The following is an 18,078-nucleotide window of genomic DNA, read 5'->3' on the forward strand; positions in this document are numbered from 1 at the left end:
AGCTTAAGTGATAGTTTACATTGATTATTTCAATGGCATTCTGTTCAGTATGTTTTAAGGAACAAAACAAGAACCAATTTAATAATTCTGAAATCTTTTAATACTAAAAGGACAGGATATATTTGGACCAGCGTAATGTTTTGAAGGAGCTGCAGAGAAAAACCTTTCTTAGTCTACTTCCTTGTTACTTGCTTAATGTAACTAAGGCACTTTTTCAGGAACCAGGCTACTTTTAATAAATGTTACATACCAAAATAAAACAAGAAAAGATTGTCCCAAGAACCTTTCCTGAGAGTAAGCCCCATTCCACTGAATTGATCTAAATAGGATTCTGCCAAAACATGGAAGATTACAGCTGAGACTACTTATCATTAAATTCTCTGAACCATAGTCTGAGCCCATATATGCAGAAATTTCCTAAAATGTGTTTTTGACAATACAAATGATACAAATGACAGTTTTTAGAATATTCTGATATCTGTATGGGTTTAGCTTAGATACTTCTGGTTCAAGGAAACTGAACAAAAGTTTCTGGTTCCTAATATGGTTATGTATATCATTTGATAAAAAGACTAAAGTATTTTCCTTGGCTCTGAGTAAGCATTTTCTCTTTCTAGCCAGTCCCTTCATAACAAGATTCTTGTTTTACTTGATAGGTGTTTATATGAAGTCAGAACTATTTTTTACATACCTTACTTAATCATTTTTATCAACTTCTTCATTTCCTCACTGAAATGTTATTTAAAGCTCTTAGACAAGTTATTTTTTCTTAGTCATGTCTATCAAGGCTACTTTAAACATAATGAGATCTGGCAATGGTTTTAAAATATACCGTTTGCTTACAAGTAGTATTTGTTCCAATGTGCATGAAGTGCGAAGTCAGATAAAAGGGAAAAGGCTAGTTCTGAAGGTATTTGTACTTGCATTTCAATTTTGATTGCCAAAGTATCTTCCTCTAGAGTGAATATTTTAATCTGAAACAAAAGTTGTATGTACTTTTAAAACCGCAATGCTAAATTCCAATTAAAAATAGTGTTTATTTGTAAATACAATTAAAAGGTTTAAAAGGTTTCAGATCATCAACTTTATATTACAATACTATTCATAGGCTTTAAGACAAATGCTGCTAACAAAAGTTAGTAACTTTATCAGTAGAGGGATCAGACATAATTGGAGCAGAAATACTAGAATACAAATATAGAAGGGTAATTGTGTGCAGAAAGATAAATGGAAGGGAAGATTAAATGTTTGATGCAATTCTGCTGTAAATGGAGGAAGGACTATAACAAGTGGTAGAAACAGTCATATCAGTTATCTAGATTTAATAATGTAAAGAAGCTATGGTACTAGATATAGAGTATCATGAACTAGGAAAAAACAGAATAGGTGTAGTGTTTTGTATAAACTATTGCAATATGCTCTACTTGGGGGTACTCCAAAGAATGTTTGGAAGCTGTAGATAGTGAAGAACACTGCAGCTAGACCAGAGGAGTATCTATGGAAAATGGAGCCTGGGGACAAAAATCTGAATTTTGCGGGGCCCCCCCCATATGGGCAGCCTCCCTCCCCCACAACAACCAAACAATGATTTTTTGCACCAGGTCATTTCAAAGTCACTGTCACATTATAGAACATGCCCCAACTCACAAATCTGAACACTGCAATGGTCCATGCCACATAGTGGAAATAAATTTTTTGACAACATTTTCAAAATGCTTTCAGAATGTTATTTTACTGCTGTGAAAACATTTTATGGTATTATATCCAGCACCCCCCAATTGCCCCCAAGCAGGTTTTTGTGCCACTGATTAGGATTACATTGCCAAGTGCTTTAAACATAGAGGATTCCTGGTTAGTTTTATTGAAGATCAGGCCACAGAAATAAATGTATATTTGTGTCACGTCCTGGTAAAACAAGACTTTGAGGTGGCTGAGTAGTTAACAGAAAGATGGCTTTCCAGTGGTCCAGGGAGGCAAAAAATAAAGAAATCCATCCCCTGCCACCATTGGGCTCAATTGTCTCAGGACCGTTGAATAACTGCACAAACCCAGAGTGGAAGCCAACTAACATTGGCTCCACCACCAGGGCTACCCAGCCATGCCCCCACTGCACCAACGTAACTAGCAGCAGTGTGGGAGTGCTGATGTGGCTCTGGGCACTGTGTCCAGGTGCCATGGGGCGCAGCAAAAGTCACCTGGTGCAGTAAGTACCTTGGGTAGAGAAATTCTGTTGACTCAGGCGTGTGCTGCTTCCACAGCATGATTTGGCCTGCTCTTTTGGACAGGGCTGCTAGTCACTAATTCTGACATAAACACTGGTATTTGGAAACATATATATGCATCTACAGTTTAAAAGTGCTGAATTTTTCTAAAATGATTTCTGTCTGTAACAGCAGCTCAAAAGAAAGGAGTTTTTAAAGTCATTGTTGCCTTCATCCCTACTAAATTGTGTCTTGCTAGAAGATGTGTTATGAATAGCAAGTTGTTGGCACTGATCATGACTGTCAATGTGCTATGATTTTGCATTCTGTTTATAGTTGAGTGTGAGAGAAATGAAGATTCACATTAATTCCTCTAAAATGGCAGGAACATTTTCATGTAGTTCTCCCAGTCATTACTTACATGGTCTAGAGTACCAGTTACTTCCCATCCAGGTTTTGCTGCCATTAAAGTCAGTGCTGCAATATTGCTATTGATCATGTTTTCCTGAAATACAAGATATGATAGTAGTCATTAACAAAACTATAATTGCAGAGATTTCTTCTAATTTTCATAGCTACAATCTAGTTTACCTCTGAATCCAGCCTGGTGACCGAATTAATTCAAATTAAGGGAAAGTAATCTGTGCCTCACTGATCAGTTAAACTACAGAGCGTTGAGATGACGCGAAGATATAATTCAGCCAAACTCTCTCCAAAGAAATTCTTTGCTTGTAAGCTTAAACCAGGAATACAGCGATTTGACTAGAAACCTTAGTGAGGTGTGGAGATAATAAAAACCCAGGAACGGGCAGACACAAACAATGGTTGAAAGTTTTGCAAGTTCAACGCCCCTTCTTATAGTTCAGGGATTCAGAATTATCTTACCCCCTCAATTAGAGATATGTGCATGTGTAAAGTGCACTCAAGTCACAGCTGACCTATAGCAACCCCTCGTGGGTTTTCAAGGGAAGAGACTAATGAAGGTCATGTGCCATTGCCTTCCTCTGTATAGTGACTCTGGAATCCCTTGGTGGTCTCCATACAAATATTAACCAGGGCTGACCCTGCTTACCTTTTGAGATCTATCGATATTGAGCCATCCATTCAGGACCAACTAGAGACACCTGTTCCTCTTAGTTTATGATGCTCTATTAAAAATAGGGGATGTGGAATGTATAGTATAGCCAGGTCTTGGAAATGAAGCAGGGTTGGTACTTGGATGGGAGTCCACCAAGGAAGACTCTGGGCAATGGCAAACCACCTCTACGTAATCACTTGCCTTGAAACCTTACAGAGTCACCATGTTGGCTGTGACTTGATTGTACTTTACACACTCACATAGTCAAAACAGGATTAAGTGACACCCACTGTGTGTCTTTTTCATTCTGACTTCAAGCTGAGCTATGGAAGAGACATGGCTATGCTGGCTTTAGTTGAGAACCAAGGGGGGTGGGGGAGAAGAGAGAGACAGTTCAATCCAGCATATAGGATTGCTCCCCTCCCTTGTTTTTTAAGCCCTGGGGGACCACAGGAAACAAGAGCAGGGAGACAGATGACCCAATCCTGCATGCTTGGCTGAGCTAGCTTGAAAAACAAGGGCCGAGGATCATTCCTGCACATGTGGTGAGATAGCTCAGCTCTGCATGAAGGACCAGGCCATCTCCCCCCTCCCCACCCTTGCTTCTGAAGTCCTGCAGGACTTGAAAAGAACTTGTGGGGAAGAGATCCACCATGCAGGACTGAGCTCGCTCAGCCACTCATGGAGATTGCTCTCTCCCTCCCCACTCCACTGTCTCCCAAGATCACGTGGGCTCAAGAAATGGTGGTGGAGGGAGGGAAATTTAAAAAGCCATGTTATTCAACTTTTTGGCCCCAGGTATGTTCTGCTTTTTGAACACATCTGGGTTTTTTAGTCAGTAGAAGAAAAAGCCAAAAAAAAAGCCAATCTGTTTTTTTCAGGTTTTTCTGTGATTCGGGTTTACCATATCACAAAGCCTACATGACATATTATAACTTCAAATAATAAAACAGTTACCTGGTTGGCTTGATCCCAGGGATAAGGAATGCAATCAGCTTCCTTTCTCAGGAGAACATGTTTCCTACAGTTGAGATTATGGTAAAGAGTAAGCACAAAAGGAACTAAGAAACTCTGCAGCCTTAAAAAAACTTTTCATTTCATAAATTACAAACTTATATAGCACTCCACCACTTCCAAACAAATACACTTCAGTTAAACCAAGTGTTTCATTCTCACAGTTCAATCCAATGAAATCAGTAAAAAGAAATTGCAATTATGAAATGTGGGGTTACCGGGTCCTTTCCAGAGATTTGAATATATCTGTGCAGACTACAATCTGGGAATGGGAGCGGGTGGAGGTTTGTCTTATAGCCCTACCCTGACCTCTGTACATTGGTTTACTTTTTAGCAGAGATTCTGTATGTCTATCAGCTATAAATACATAAATTTCATCAGAGATGTAAGAATATGGCAAGAAACAGAAAAAAATAAGTTTAAAAAACAGGAAAACTAGAAAATATGGGGTGGACTGAAAAGAAAATCCTATGAAATATTTTTCTCTTTTAGAATGACTAAGAACCAATCCAGAGCTGTCGGGAGCAGGGATAGCACCACTCCACCGCTGTCCTCCCCCCACCAAAGGGATTTCCCATGGTGTGGGAAGCCCAAAAAGTTTTTTTTTTAAAGAATCATTTAAATATCCCTGTAGGGGAAAGGGCGCAGACATGCCACAAAAATTGCCAGTGTGTAGGAGCTAGAAGGGCAGTGGAAGCCAACTACAGCTGGCTCCATCCCTGGGAATGCCCCTGCCATTCCCCCACTATGCCGATGTGGCTCAGGAGCACTGATGCAGGTGTCCCTAGGCTCCACAGTGGCTGGACACTTGAATATTTACCCCTCCACCAGGGTAAGTGCCCCGGGGGGGCAAATCCACTGGCATAAGCCCACGCCACATCTAGAGGGGGATTCGGCCCCCCCATTAGGCCACAAATACTTCAGGAGAGGGGTTTTACACTCAAAATGTACAGAATGAAAAAGTCTGAAGCATATCTCTGCAACAAAAGGGGATGGACATTTAGACTAATATAGTAAAAACCTGAAAAAACACCAGTGACCAGGGGACACAGGGGAACTGGGGCTGAAAACCTACAGGGAAATCTGCTATGTAGAAGCCCTGTTGCCACTGTGCCATGTTGACAGCCTTAGCAGCAATGGGAAAACTACAAAGGCTGGTTTCATATGTAGAAAACACCAATGTTTCAAGATATCTTTCGCAATGTGGGTAAAAAACAGTAAAGATTTTAATACAGTAACTGTTTATTGTTGTTGTTGATTTGTATATTGAACTGTTTATAAGTTATTGAATTGTGTGTCCGAGCCACTCTGAGCCTGGCCATTAGCTGGGAAAGTGCACAGTAGTAAGTTAAATTAAAAAATATCTATATCAACGTACAACAGTATTTACCCCTTATATTTTAATTAATCAGTTATAGTTATCTAATCTAAATTAGATCAAAGCAACAAAAGCATAAGTATCTGTATTAAATCTAAATTAAATCAAAATATCATTTATGCATTCCAGACAATTAAACCCATTATATTAGAATTAATCAATTAATCTTTTAATCATTGAATCAAAACATTACAGCATCATTAAGTAAAAGCATCATTAAGACATATTAACACAATACATAAAGTATAACTTCCACTTCTCATAAAACTCTTGTTTTGGCCACCTGTTTACAAGGCTAGTAAGCTTTACCAAGGTGGCATATTCTCTTATCTGCTGTTCCCAGATTTCTCTGTCAGGGCATTTTTATGCTTTCCATTTAAATGCTAGTTTCACTCTAGCTGCTGTTAATAAATACAAAAATAATTCATGCTATTTTCCTGGTAAATTTATTGGAGGAATTCCTAATAACATTGTCTTAGTACGCATCTGAAAACAGATTTTCAGTATATTTCCTAGAAGTTGGCAAAAATAATTTATCTGAATACTCTCAATATCGTTATTAAATCCTTTTTATCCAAATGGGAACACTGTATAACAAATCTGATATAATTTTGGCCTCAAAAGATTTTAGTAGCAGCCTTAATAAGCCTCCTGTTGCTTTCAGTTCTCTTTTTAACCTTGAAACTATTTGAACATATATCAAACATTGTATATTCTTTTCTTCATCTTTCACCTCCTTCCATGATTTAATTTTCCCCTGAATATCATTTTCTTATATTTTTGTCACAATATGCTTCTATTGGAGACATTAATTGTGACACTGGAGAGCTTAACATTTTATGTGTTTTTACCCAGATGTCCAACAGCCCATTTCTTATTACATGTGTATCCTTTCAAATGCAATATTTGTTCTGTCCTACTTTCGCTGCCAATAAACAATTGCATATTCCTTCATTCAAAACTTATGCTTCCAATTTAACAATTCTTTATTGTGGGTTGTTGATCCAATCTAAGATCCACACTAGCCTAGCAGCCTGATATTATAACTTCATATTGGCACAGCATTTTCTAAAATTGTAAACCCGATCCTTGTTTTTTTGCCATTCTATACAACTTTATTTATCTGCTATTCTTTCAAAGTTTGATCATTTATACAAATTGGAAGCATCTGAAATAAGAAGTTGAGCTTCGGTAAAACATTCATTTTAACAGTGACAATTCTTCCTAACCATGACATTTTTAACTTAGTCTATCTCTGTACATCTTCTTGTATTTTCTTCCATGTTGTTGCATAGTTGCCTTTAAACAAAGTAGCACTTTGTCCATTAAGATATTTGACTCTTTTTGAGGTAACATCACATTCAATAATTTCGGCAATATTCATTTCTTCCTGTCTTGTTAAAATTTTTATATTTTTTTTGTTTCCTTTCTATTAATTTTATATCCTGAAAACAGTCCAAATAGTTCTATTTGTTTCATCAAGTATTTAATTGAGGATTGAGGACTGGTAATGGTTAATACTACATCATCAGCATAACTTGAATTCTTAATCCTTGAATTCTTTGATCTTTCCTGATCTTTGAGGCCAAGACTTCTAGTCCTAAGATAAACAGAAATCGAGATAATGGACAGCCTTGCGTTCCTTCTTTAGTTTGAACCTCCTCTGCAAGAATACGATTTACTAATATTCTGACATGCTGTTTGATGTAAATACTATGTATCTAATTGAGAAATTTTGAACCACATTATACGTTTCCCAATGTTTTCAATATAAAAGTCCACAAAAAATTGTAAAATACTTTCTCTCCAACAAGAAATATAAACACAGCTTTCTTTTTCTTTCCCTAACAAATTATATAGCATTAATTACAAACAAATACATTATCTTTCATATATCTTGTCAGCACAAATCCTGTCTTGTCTTCATGAATTAACTTGTTTATAAATCTTCTTAGTCTGGTCACCTTGACCATCATAAAGAATTTATAGTCTACATTCAACAACAAAATAGGTCCACAGTGCTGTAGTTCTGGAGCTATATGTCTGTGGTAGTTCTGGTAGTCTATTTGACTGAGGTAGTTCTATATGACTGGTAGTTCTGTAAATTAATGTGTTATGTACTTCTTGCCATGTTGGAGATATCCCTTTCTCTTTACATATTTCATTAATCATTTCTTGTAAAGGTAAAATTAGCTTTTCTTCTAAACATTTATACCATTCTGCAGCCAGACCATCTGGTCCTGGTGCTTTTCCTTTTTCAATTCCTTCATGGATTGTGATAATTCTTGAATATTACTATTCTGGTTCAAAGTTTCTCTATGTTCCATTGTAAATTTTTCAACACATATTTTCATAATATAATCTTTTATAGTCTCTTTTTTGTAGAAATCTGTAAAAAAAACTGGACAAATTGTTCTTGTATTTCTTTCTCCACAAAAGTACTTTTGTTTCCTTTCTTCACTCCAGTGGTTGTCTTTTTTCAGTTTCCTTTCTTAAATAATGAGCTAAAATCTTTCTAGCTCATTCACATGCTCAAAATTTATGTTTCAAAATTTTCAATTTCTTTTGCATTTCTTCAGTTTCAAACAAATCTGTTTTTAATGCTTGATTTCATTCAAATTTTTCTTATACAAATAGTTTTGTGTTGTTTTTCCAGTATTTTCATTCTTTTTAACACATTATTTGCTCCTTTCTTCTGTTGTGCAGCTACTCTATTAGCTTTCCTCTTATAGGCTGTTTGTTTGCCAAATCATGTAATAGACATGTGCCTTCAGTCCTGTTAATTTTTTACATTTCTGCAATATTTCCTTTTGCAACAATAGATTGTCAATTAATCTCCATCTCCTTCCTCCTGTCTTATTACATTGCCGTGCCGCTTCTATTGGATTGTGATCCGCAAAGGTCATTGGTAGTATATTTATTTTCTGTAAATTTGTTATTAAAATTTTAGAAATCCAGTACACATCTATTCTTGAATATTTTTGGTGACTATCTGAAAAAAAGTAGTCTCTTATGTCTGGATTCTTTACTCCTCAGGTATCTTTGACTCTCGAAAACTCATACCTTAAATATCCTGTTGGTTTCTTGGATGCTACTGGGCTCATGTCTAGCTGTCCTACCAAAGATCAACATAACTACTCTCTGAAACCATTGTAGTACTTCTGTAGTTCAAGATGACTTATAGGTAACTCAAGAATACCACCCCCACATGCTATTTCCAGATTTTATTTTTCTGCACAGGGCTTTTAAATACTCTAAATGAATTATATAAAATATAATTAATCATCTTATCAGGAATTTCTCATGAACTACATCATTTCTAACAATTGCAGTGTTTCAGAAATCAAACATAATCAATTTTACAACAAATGAGAAATATTTTCTATTGTATTTTAAACAGCATTTTGAGAATTCATATTATGCTTGAGATTTACCTAGCTAATCGAATTCTCTTGCGTGCAATAGCTTCATGGTACCTTCTTAAGCCATCCTTAAAAAAAAATCTTTATTATTTTAAAATAACTTTAAATAATTACAGTTCTCTAATATCCAGAATGACTGATAGCAAGGAACAACTGAAACCTTGCTGATGGATGCTATCCTTTAAAATAAAACATTCAAATCTACTACTGAACTTCTGAACTACTGAAAAGTGCAATTCTTGCTTCACCTAGCAGCACAGCACTGCAATAATTTTCACTTGAGGACAAGTTAGTCCTTAAAGATTGTCTTCTATCATATTTTCCCCAAAATAAGACAGGGTCTTATATTAATTTTTGCTCCAAAAGATGCATTAGGGCTTATTTTCAGGGGATGTCTTATTTTTTGTGCCCCCCATGTGACCAGATCAGCTGTGCTGGGGAATCTGTAACTAGGGCTTATTTTTGGAGTAGGGCTTATATTTCAAGCATTCTCCAAAAATTCAAAAAATTCATGCTAGGTCTTATTTTCGGGAAAACGGTATGTAAAATATAACCCAACACACTTTAGACCAGTGCCCAAGGAAATCAATAAAATAAGAATACAAGAGACTTGCAGGATCTGACCAATGATCCACCTAGTCCCACAGAGGCAAGCCAGATGCTCCAGAGGATGCTCAGAGGTAAACCACCTCCTTCATTATTATTCAATGATATGCTGCCTCTGGATATGGAAATTCATTTAGCCATTGTGGTTAATAGCCACCGATGGATCTGTTTTCATATTTATCCATATAAGATATTATAAAATCACAGTATAATGTCTATTCTATAAATATAGCAATTATGAAATTGATTATGTGATGAGCTAACCTATGTAAATTTTTTCATTTCCTATTAAGAAAGAATTCACCTTTGTAGTAGACTTGACTCTAGGGAATGCGAAAAGCTCTCCCTTTTCTTTTATAGCATTAAAAATGAAAAAAGCACTGTTAATATGTCTTGCATGGCCTTTCGCCCATTCTTCACAGTTGTAGGCTTCAACACGAACTCCAACCTCAACACTGAAGGAAATAGAAAGAACATGTTATGTATTTATGTAATATGTTATACAATTTGCCAGATACAGAAGTTAATTAGAATACATTTTAATACAGAGGTATCAGTCAACAACCTTGCTATCACATACTGTACAATAACACCAGAAACTCTGGTCCTGATCTTTCAGTAGATTCCATTATTTATAAACTGACTTATTCCATGTGTGTATGTATGTGTAAAATGTGGTCAAGTCGAAGATGACTTATAGTGATCTCTGGTGGGGTTTTTAGGCAAGTGATTAAGCAGAGGTGGTTTGCTATTGCTTTCTCTGCAGGGTCTTCCTTGGAGGTCTCCCTTCCAAGTACTGACCCTGCTTAGCTTTCAAGGTCTGGCTATACTATACCATTCCAAGTCTAAGTGCACTACCTGAAAGTCCAAGAATGGAGTTACACTACACTAGCTTCATAGGGCTGAATGGAGTTACACTACCTGAAAGTCCAAGGCCTTGGCCATGGTGCTCCTGGTGTGAAAGCTTGGGTGTAAGCCAACTACAGTCAGCTCCACCCCAGGAATGCCCCCCCACACACACACACACTGTCATCCACTCAGATACCAGGGTTTTGCTGTCACGGAATTGTGGGGTAACCAGATGCCATGGCATTTGCCCTCCCCACCCTTATGTTGATGGAGGGGCAGACAGGCCAGCATGGATTCATGCTGCCTCTATCGGCCCATTTGCCCCCTCCAAAGAATTGAGCTGTAAGTAACCAGTTGATTTAAAAGGAGAGAAAAGAAGTTACACTGTAATGTGCATATAGAGTAGGAGATGCATATAGGTGACAACAAACTATAGTTCTGCCAGACAACAAATATAGAGACATTATTGATCTGAAAAACATGTTTTTAAATATATACCTTTTTTCCAGAACTGAATAACTATCAGTGCTATCCTAAACAGAATTTCACTTTTCAGTGTACATTGACATCTGGTTAAGGATGCCACTCCATTTTTTATATTATTACTACAATCTGATAAGAAAAATATAATTCAGAAATAATAAAATACTTTGTATAACAGAACAACACAAATCTAGGGTGGAAACATGTAGAGATAAGCATTTTACCTTTCCTGAAAAGTATTGTTCACTATAGCATTGAAAATAAGGCGGTCACCCACAGTTGAAGGTCCCCGGAATTTAAACATATCTACAGATTTCAAGGTTGGATGAAAACAAGTCAGGCGACTGAATAAAAATAGCAAAAAGGGGAAAACAAAATAAATATAATGTAATTATTTTGTTCATATCAACGCAACTGTATACATGACTGCAAAGAAGTGTAGTATTCTGTGTATATATGGATGTTTGCAATGCTATTTCCAGTGGAATTTGCACCCAGTAATATGGATGAATGTCTGGGAAGTGTTTACTACATAAGGTGAGAAAATCATAAGGGAAGGAAAATTCCAACATCAGCACTACTAGAGCCAAGGGATATTGACTTGGAATTCATTTAATAGGTTATCTGAGGGGCATGGGATCCAACCAAGAAGAAGCAATAGTCATGTTGCCTGGGTAATATATCAAAAAAAATTCCACCTACTGATTTCCATAGATTTTAGCTGTGCTCCCCTGATATCAGGGGAAATTTTTTATTTTACAATGGAGTATTTAAAAGAATGGCAATTTAAGTATGCATTTAATAGTCTTTGCAGAACCACATGACCATGCAAGCTATTGCATTTTTACATTCTGGAGAAAGAGCCCTAAACTGTGTTCCATTATATGTGAACATTTTACTTAGTTCCTCTATAAATTTATTTTTAAAAGTACTAGACTTTGTGCCAAAAAGAGAGCACTGCTGTTTTGTTCTAGTACTGAAGTCTGTTCTTAACCTCTGTTTAGCTTAGAGATAGCAGTGTTTTGGACCATTATTTATCGTTAGCCTTAATTCAATTACACTTTATGATGTACCAGAATTGTTAACCGTGCACAATTATCTGTTTCTAGTTAATTGAATTGTGCATCTTTATAATGCATTCAAATTACTTTGTTTTTTCATTAGGAATAATTTGCTCCTCCTATTTAAATTGCTAAATATCTCATTTGCAACATGCACAATAAAGACACAAGCAGATTAATGTCAAGAATGGATAGGAGAATGTTCTAGTTCCCCCCTCCCCCCGTTAAGCTTGGTCTAAAAGACCTTATAATGTTTAACAAAATGGTAAGCCTTCCATGCTTTTATGATTGGGGTAAATTATTCAAAAGTCCAGAACTTGTTCCAACATGTTCCCAATGAGAACTGGCTTTAAGCTGCTTGCTCAGTTTCATAACATTTGAAAGAGGATATTAACTGTAGAAAAACATTTTTAAGCATATCTTCAGTTTGTTATTTGAGTTCTGCTTATTTTTATAAACTTCATTTTCATTCCTTGTAAGCCTGTGGCCATATCAACTCTAACTGGCACCTTCAAGGGTCAAATCTAATTGTGAATTGTTTTACAAAATGTTTCCAGCAAGGTCAGTTATTTCTCAAGCAGAATAGTTCACTGTCACCATTTAGCATTGCTTTGACTCCTTTTAGAATATTTAATCTCAACATCAGGTTCATCACTTATTTTTAAAAAGTATTTGCAGAGTTTGACATGACTTTTTATGGCATATAAATCTGCCTTCCCATTTTGCTGGACTTTATTTATGACAGTGTATTTTGGTATATGCTTGCACATAAATGTTGCTTATTCAGGCTAATAGTGTTATGACTGTGTAAAATCTGTGATGATTTGCAATTTTAATAAAACTAGCTGTTTATTTAGCCAGTTACTATTGGTTTCTTCAGGTTTCAAATCAGTGCTGCATGAATAATGAACAGTAACGACACATCGAGCTTCTGGCAATGAATCTGTCCCACTGTTTTGTGAAGAGAATTCTAATAGGAATTCATGTCTCACACACACAAAGAGAGAGAGCTACGTGTACTGAGTGACAGGAGGAGGATGGAATCCCCTGCGTGATTAAATGATCATTAAACTAGAAGCCAAAAAGCTTGCTTTCCCAATAGGCTTGTCTATTGTAACACGAGAATGCTGAAGAAAAGGAACAGTACCTTGCAGAAATAGTAGCCACTGTCTCCATCCAAGCCATAATTTGGCCACCAAATGTATTTCCTTGATGATTGGCATGAGGAGGTAGTACAAGTTCAATGCTTTGTACGTGGGTGAGGTCAGTGGAAACTGCATCTTCCTCATTACGGCAAACATGTTCTATGACATACAAGTTCAATAGCCATTGATGCTCTGAATATTATCAACTAGTGCAATTATACATAACACTGTTATATTCAGGATATGGCTGTAATTCTTAAATGTCTTCTCCTGCAGCCATACCACTGAAATCTGTAGAGCTGACTTTTAATATAGGGACAACTTTTAATGTAGGGATGCTTTTAATACAGGGATAACTTACTGATCCTGCCTTTTGATGGTATCATACCATATTCCTGCTATGTGTACTTAGAATTTGGTGATGTTTGGTCTTGGATTAAGGTGATCTACAGGTCTATTTCCAGGACTATTAATTCCTATCTTTAGGAAGCAAGAGATAAGAATACATATAAAATGCCAGTCATATTAGTTGGTCATATGATCCTACTTGACCTGAGTTAAATGTTTGACTTCTTCCCCAGTGAACTCTATTTTACAATCCTAGTGTTGTAGTTTGGATCCATTTGATTGCCTTGCACTGTAGACCGTCTTACCAGGTTGTACAATTTGTATCTAGAAGACAAATTCCACTATTATGTCTTCCTGCACTTTCCAGTTATTTGGAATTAGCTTTTGTGCCAACTTATTTTATTCTTAAATTCTTGAAATTATCACAAGAGAATCCAGTGTTTCGTTTTGCTTGTATATTTTAGAGAGAGGAATCAAGATCACAGACTGCCATTGTGTGTCCTCATATAATGAAACAACGACAGTTGTTCACCTACAGGTGAAAACATAGTGTTTCAGAAATTGTTTGATTTCACAACTTTGAAAGCCCTGCATTGAAAATCTTACATGTTACGTGCTCTAGAAATGAGTGATATCCTTGGAATAATTCTAATTCATAGGAAAAGAAACATGTTTCAAATAACATGTTTCTTTAAAACACCAACAATTCTTAAGTCTGTGTAAGTAGTTTTGCTTCGAGTATTATGGCCTTAAAATGAAACACATTGTTTTTTATCAAGACATCTTTTGCTACTTTTCCTCCATGTTGGTGAAAGGGAAAATCTTCAAATGAGAATAAACTTTAAAAAACATTAATATTATGATTCTTCCCAAAACATTGATTTTGTTTTCAAATAAGGCCAATTTACAAGAGCCTGCACAGCACAGGCTGTCCAGCACAGTCAGTGCTGGTGCGGGGTCAACATAATGATAGGATCTCCCCTTAGGATCTCTCTCAGCAGAAAAAAAAAGAATGCCAGAAAGGACACAACTCTGAAGATCTGAGAGCGCAACACCTGTATTGCAGTCCACAGCAACACTGCCAACACTGACCAGTCAACATGCCAATGATGCTCTTGCGTCAGCCATATATGTAATATGTCTCCTCCACATCATCCTGCCCCCAACCAGCCAACATTAGGGGTTCAAAAACCTGTAAATCCCCTTTTAACAGGTGGACAGACAGTGTAGGAAACATGGACTTTCCAGGTCTCTCCATCTAACAGGCAACTAACTGATCTTGCTTTTTAGCTAGCAACTTTCCTGAGGCAAAATGCATTTGCTTTGAAGAAATTCTTTCCTCAAATAGTGCATACTTAAACATCTGAAAACAAGAAGGTATTACAGTTTTCTCTCCTTTTGCAGATTTTATCTAGAATTCTTTCAGGACTCACTTTCTAACGATATCTGGATGGAGGGAATATCGCATAAAATATAAGGTATCCTCTTGCCGGTCTTAATAGCCACCCCCGCTATCACTAACATACTTGCCAAATACTATTCATTTTACTGACCATCATTCACACCATGTTCTTGCATCAGGTTCTTAAAGTCACGTTCATGATCTAGTCGGATTTTTCTTCTTTCAGCGGCTAACATGTACTCCATGAAATTTTGTGCAGTAAAAAGTTCTACTGGTTTTAAGTTAACCTAAACAAAACAAAAATCATTACCTAATCCACGCCCAGAGTGAAATTTTACTTTGAACACACTAGCAATAGAAACAATATTCTTTCTGTCTTTTTTGCACAACAAGGCAGGACTGTGCTCTCCCCCCTTCTCCACCCGGCGGGGAAACACTGTTTTTGAAATTTGCTCAATGAGCGAGTCTTTTCAACAGCAGCATTTTGAACCTGGTGCCAAGCGAATGGTACTGGGTCAGAGGCCCAGCTTTTAGGCGTCTCCATTCTGTTTGTAAACTTACCTCCTCTGTGGGGATGAGGGAACGTGCCTCCTGCCCTCTGACCCCTAAGAAATTGCCATGGCTACGAGGCATGGTCCCTTGTCCCTGCGGAGCTGTGCAGGGAAGAGGAGGTAAGTTTACAAACAGAATAGAGATGCCGCCATACGAAAGTGCTTCCACAGGCTGCAGCAGCTCTGGGACTGCCCGCATGGGAACATGCAAACGGTCCTGGGGCTCCACCAGCATCATATATGCCAGTGTGCCATCACTTCACAGGCCCGTGTGGAACGGGCCTTTAATATGCCACAGGACTCCTGCTTATTTTTGCTGCAACATAATTATTATTGCCATTAGAACTGGGAGACGGTGACTACTTACTACTTCTGAGGGAGATGTGCGTGAAAGACTAGAGAAAACAACATGTTTGAGTTTGGTATAGGCTGAGAGTCTTTTAAAAAAGGCATATTGAGACTGCAATGAGTAGGCTGAAACATGTTGGGTTCAGGGGCTCTCTTTAGAAACCTGTTATGGAGTAGTAAATCTGCAATCCTGATTTTTAAAATTTTTATTTTAGTCAATTTTTATCCCACTCTTTCCCAACCAGGGTTGGGATCAGGGCTACTACAGAAATACAGACATTTATATTAAATAAAATTTAAAAAGCCATTAGGGAAGGAACTCTTCAGTGGTATCGGTCCTTCTCATCTGATTGGACACAAAGAGTTCCCACCAAAGAAGTAGAATCAGTAGGCTGGGATTTGTCCTGCAGTATACCTCAGGGTGCTTGGCTGGTGTTATCTATGTGCTACCTGCTAGCCATTTCCCCGCTTGGATATCTTGCCTGGCATCAAGCACATCTTGTGCATTTTCCCCTGCAGTTCCTATCCTATGGAACAGGCTCCCTGAAGAAGTGAACAGGCTGTGGTCTCTAACAGTGTTGACGTGAGAAATGTTGATAGATCATTTATTTATTTATTTATTTATTTATTTATTTATTTATTAATTACTTATTTGCTGCCTTTCCATTCAATTCAGGATCCACTGAAACACACACACACACACACACACATCCACTGGGAATATACATCTATGTATATATGTGTATATGTATGTGTTTATGTGTGTGTGTATAAAACAATTAAATAAAACCAAATAAACAAACAGAGAAGAGGGCTTATAAGACTTAGTGAGGGAATATCAAACAGAAGAAGAACATATCTTCATCTGCTTGTGGAAGATAAAGGTAGGAGACAAATTAATCTCCCTGGGGAGCGAGTTTGAAAGTTTTGGCACCAAGCCTGAGAAGGCACTTTCTTGGATTGCCACCCATCTAGCCTCTGATACTTTGGGCACCCAAAGCAAGGTCTCTGAGGATGGCTGGAGTAGATGGGTAGGTTCATACGTGGGAAGGTTATGTTGGCCATAAGCTGTATGGGCTGAAACCATCGCTTTGAACTGGGTCCAGAAGCAAATTGGGAATCATTGTAAATGGAACAAGACTAGAGTGATATGGTCCTACAATCCAGTCCAGCTGGCTGCATCATTCTGTAACAAAAGCTGTGCATTGATTTCTTAAATATATTCACTAGCAGAAGTTTTTAAATGAAATATACTACCTTTTCACTATCTGCTGGTCTTGCCACATAGGTTGAGAAAGCCACACTGATTAATTTCTCAACATTAGTTAGGGGATCTTGTAGTGTAACTTTGACACCAACCTACAAGAAGATAATCACAACATTATGGACTTCTAGGCATGCATCACTGAAAATTAATTCACACTGTTATAATTGTTCCTGCCATTTCAACATGAAGGAAGAAATACTAATACAGAATTAGTTATGCTATATTTTCACAATATATAATGTAATGCCATACCAACAACATGGAATCCTAAAATGTACTGGTCCAGAAGTCTATCCTAGAATGTACAGATCCAGAATGTACAGATCCAGAAGTGATAAAAACCACTTTCATTTTGGATGAATCTCATTTTCATTGTTCTCATACTGAAATCTATTGTTGCTGGAAAAGGTCATGGAGATTTGCAGTGCTGTCTGGATAATGGTTGCAATATTGTCATGGGGACCCATTGAATAGCCTGTGACATAATTTAGGCTCAGCAATAATACTCTACATCCCATATTCATGTTATATGGAACCAGTGGGCAGTCAGCCAAGTAAGGATTCACAACGATTTTCCTTTTTTGCAGGGCATCGTCTCTCATGCAATGAAGTACAGATTGTGCTTTCTTTTAAATGAGTGAATACAAACGTTGCTATCTTCCCTTCATCTATTACATGTGGCCCAGATATTGCACAACTACCTTTGAACTGGAGATTACAAGATTAGTAGTGCCAGTCAAAGCAGGCCTATTCATGATTATGCCATTCAGTGCGGCACTGAAGAACTTCTTGGAAGTTCTTAGAATCATGCTATAAATCCTACCGAAACTAAAATTAGGTTGAAGACACACCTTGAACTGATTGCCCAGATAACTCTGTAGATGTTTGTACTAATCGACTTTGGGCACAGATGTCTTACAAACTG

The 18,078-nt window shown here is 37.2% G+C and overlaps 1 protein-coding gene across 2 annotated transcripts in view; it reads right to left on the reverse strand.

Annotated features, from left to right (window-relative positions):
* The window catches only part of ACOT12 (acyl-CoA thioesterase 12), a 34,595-nt gene that overhangs the window by 4,599 nt on the left and 11,918 nt on the right, over positions 1-18,078 (reverse strand). For both annotated transcript variants that reach the window (XM_048502963.1, XM_048502964.1), the window contains 9 exons: positions 17,144-17,245; positions 15,139-15,274; positions 13,240-13,396; positions 11,256-11,375; positions 10,004-10,154; positions 9,106-9,161; positions 4,237-4,300; positions 2,623-2,706; positions 844-974 (listed from right to left, as the gene is read on the reverse strand). In XM_048502963.1, coding sequence (XP_048358920.1) covers positions 844-974; positions 2,623-2,706; positions 4,237-4,300; positions 9,106-9,161; positions 10,004-10,154; positions 11,256-11,375; positions 13,240-13,396; positions 15,139-15,274; positions 17,144-17,245 — 1,001 coding nt within the window. The remainder of the gene's footprint in view (positions 1-843; positions 975-2,622; positions 2,707-4,236; positions 4,301-9,105; positions 9,162-10,003; positions 10,155-11,255; positions 11,376-13,239; positions 13,397-15,138; positions 15,275-17,143; positions 17,246-18,078) is intronic.

This window comes from Sphaerodactylus townsendi, linkage group LG07 (genome assembly GCF_021028975.2).
Source record: "Sphaerodactylus townsendi isolate TG3544 linkage group LG07, MPM_Stown_v2.3, whole genome shotgun sequence".
Lineage (NCBI taxonomy): Eukaryota > Metazoa > Chordata > Lepidosauria > Squamata > Sphaerodactylidae > Sphaerodactylus > Sphaerodactylus townsendi.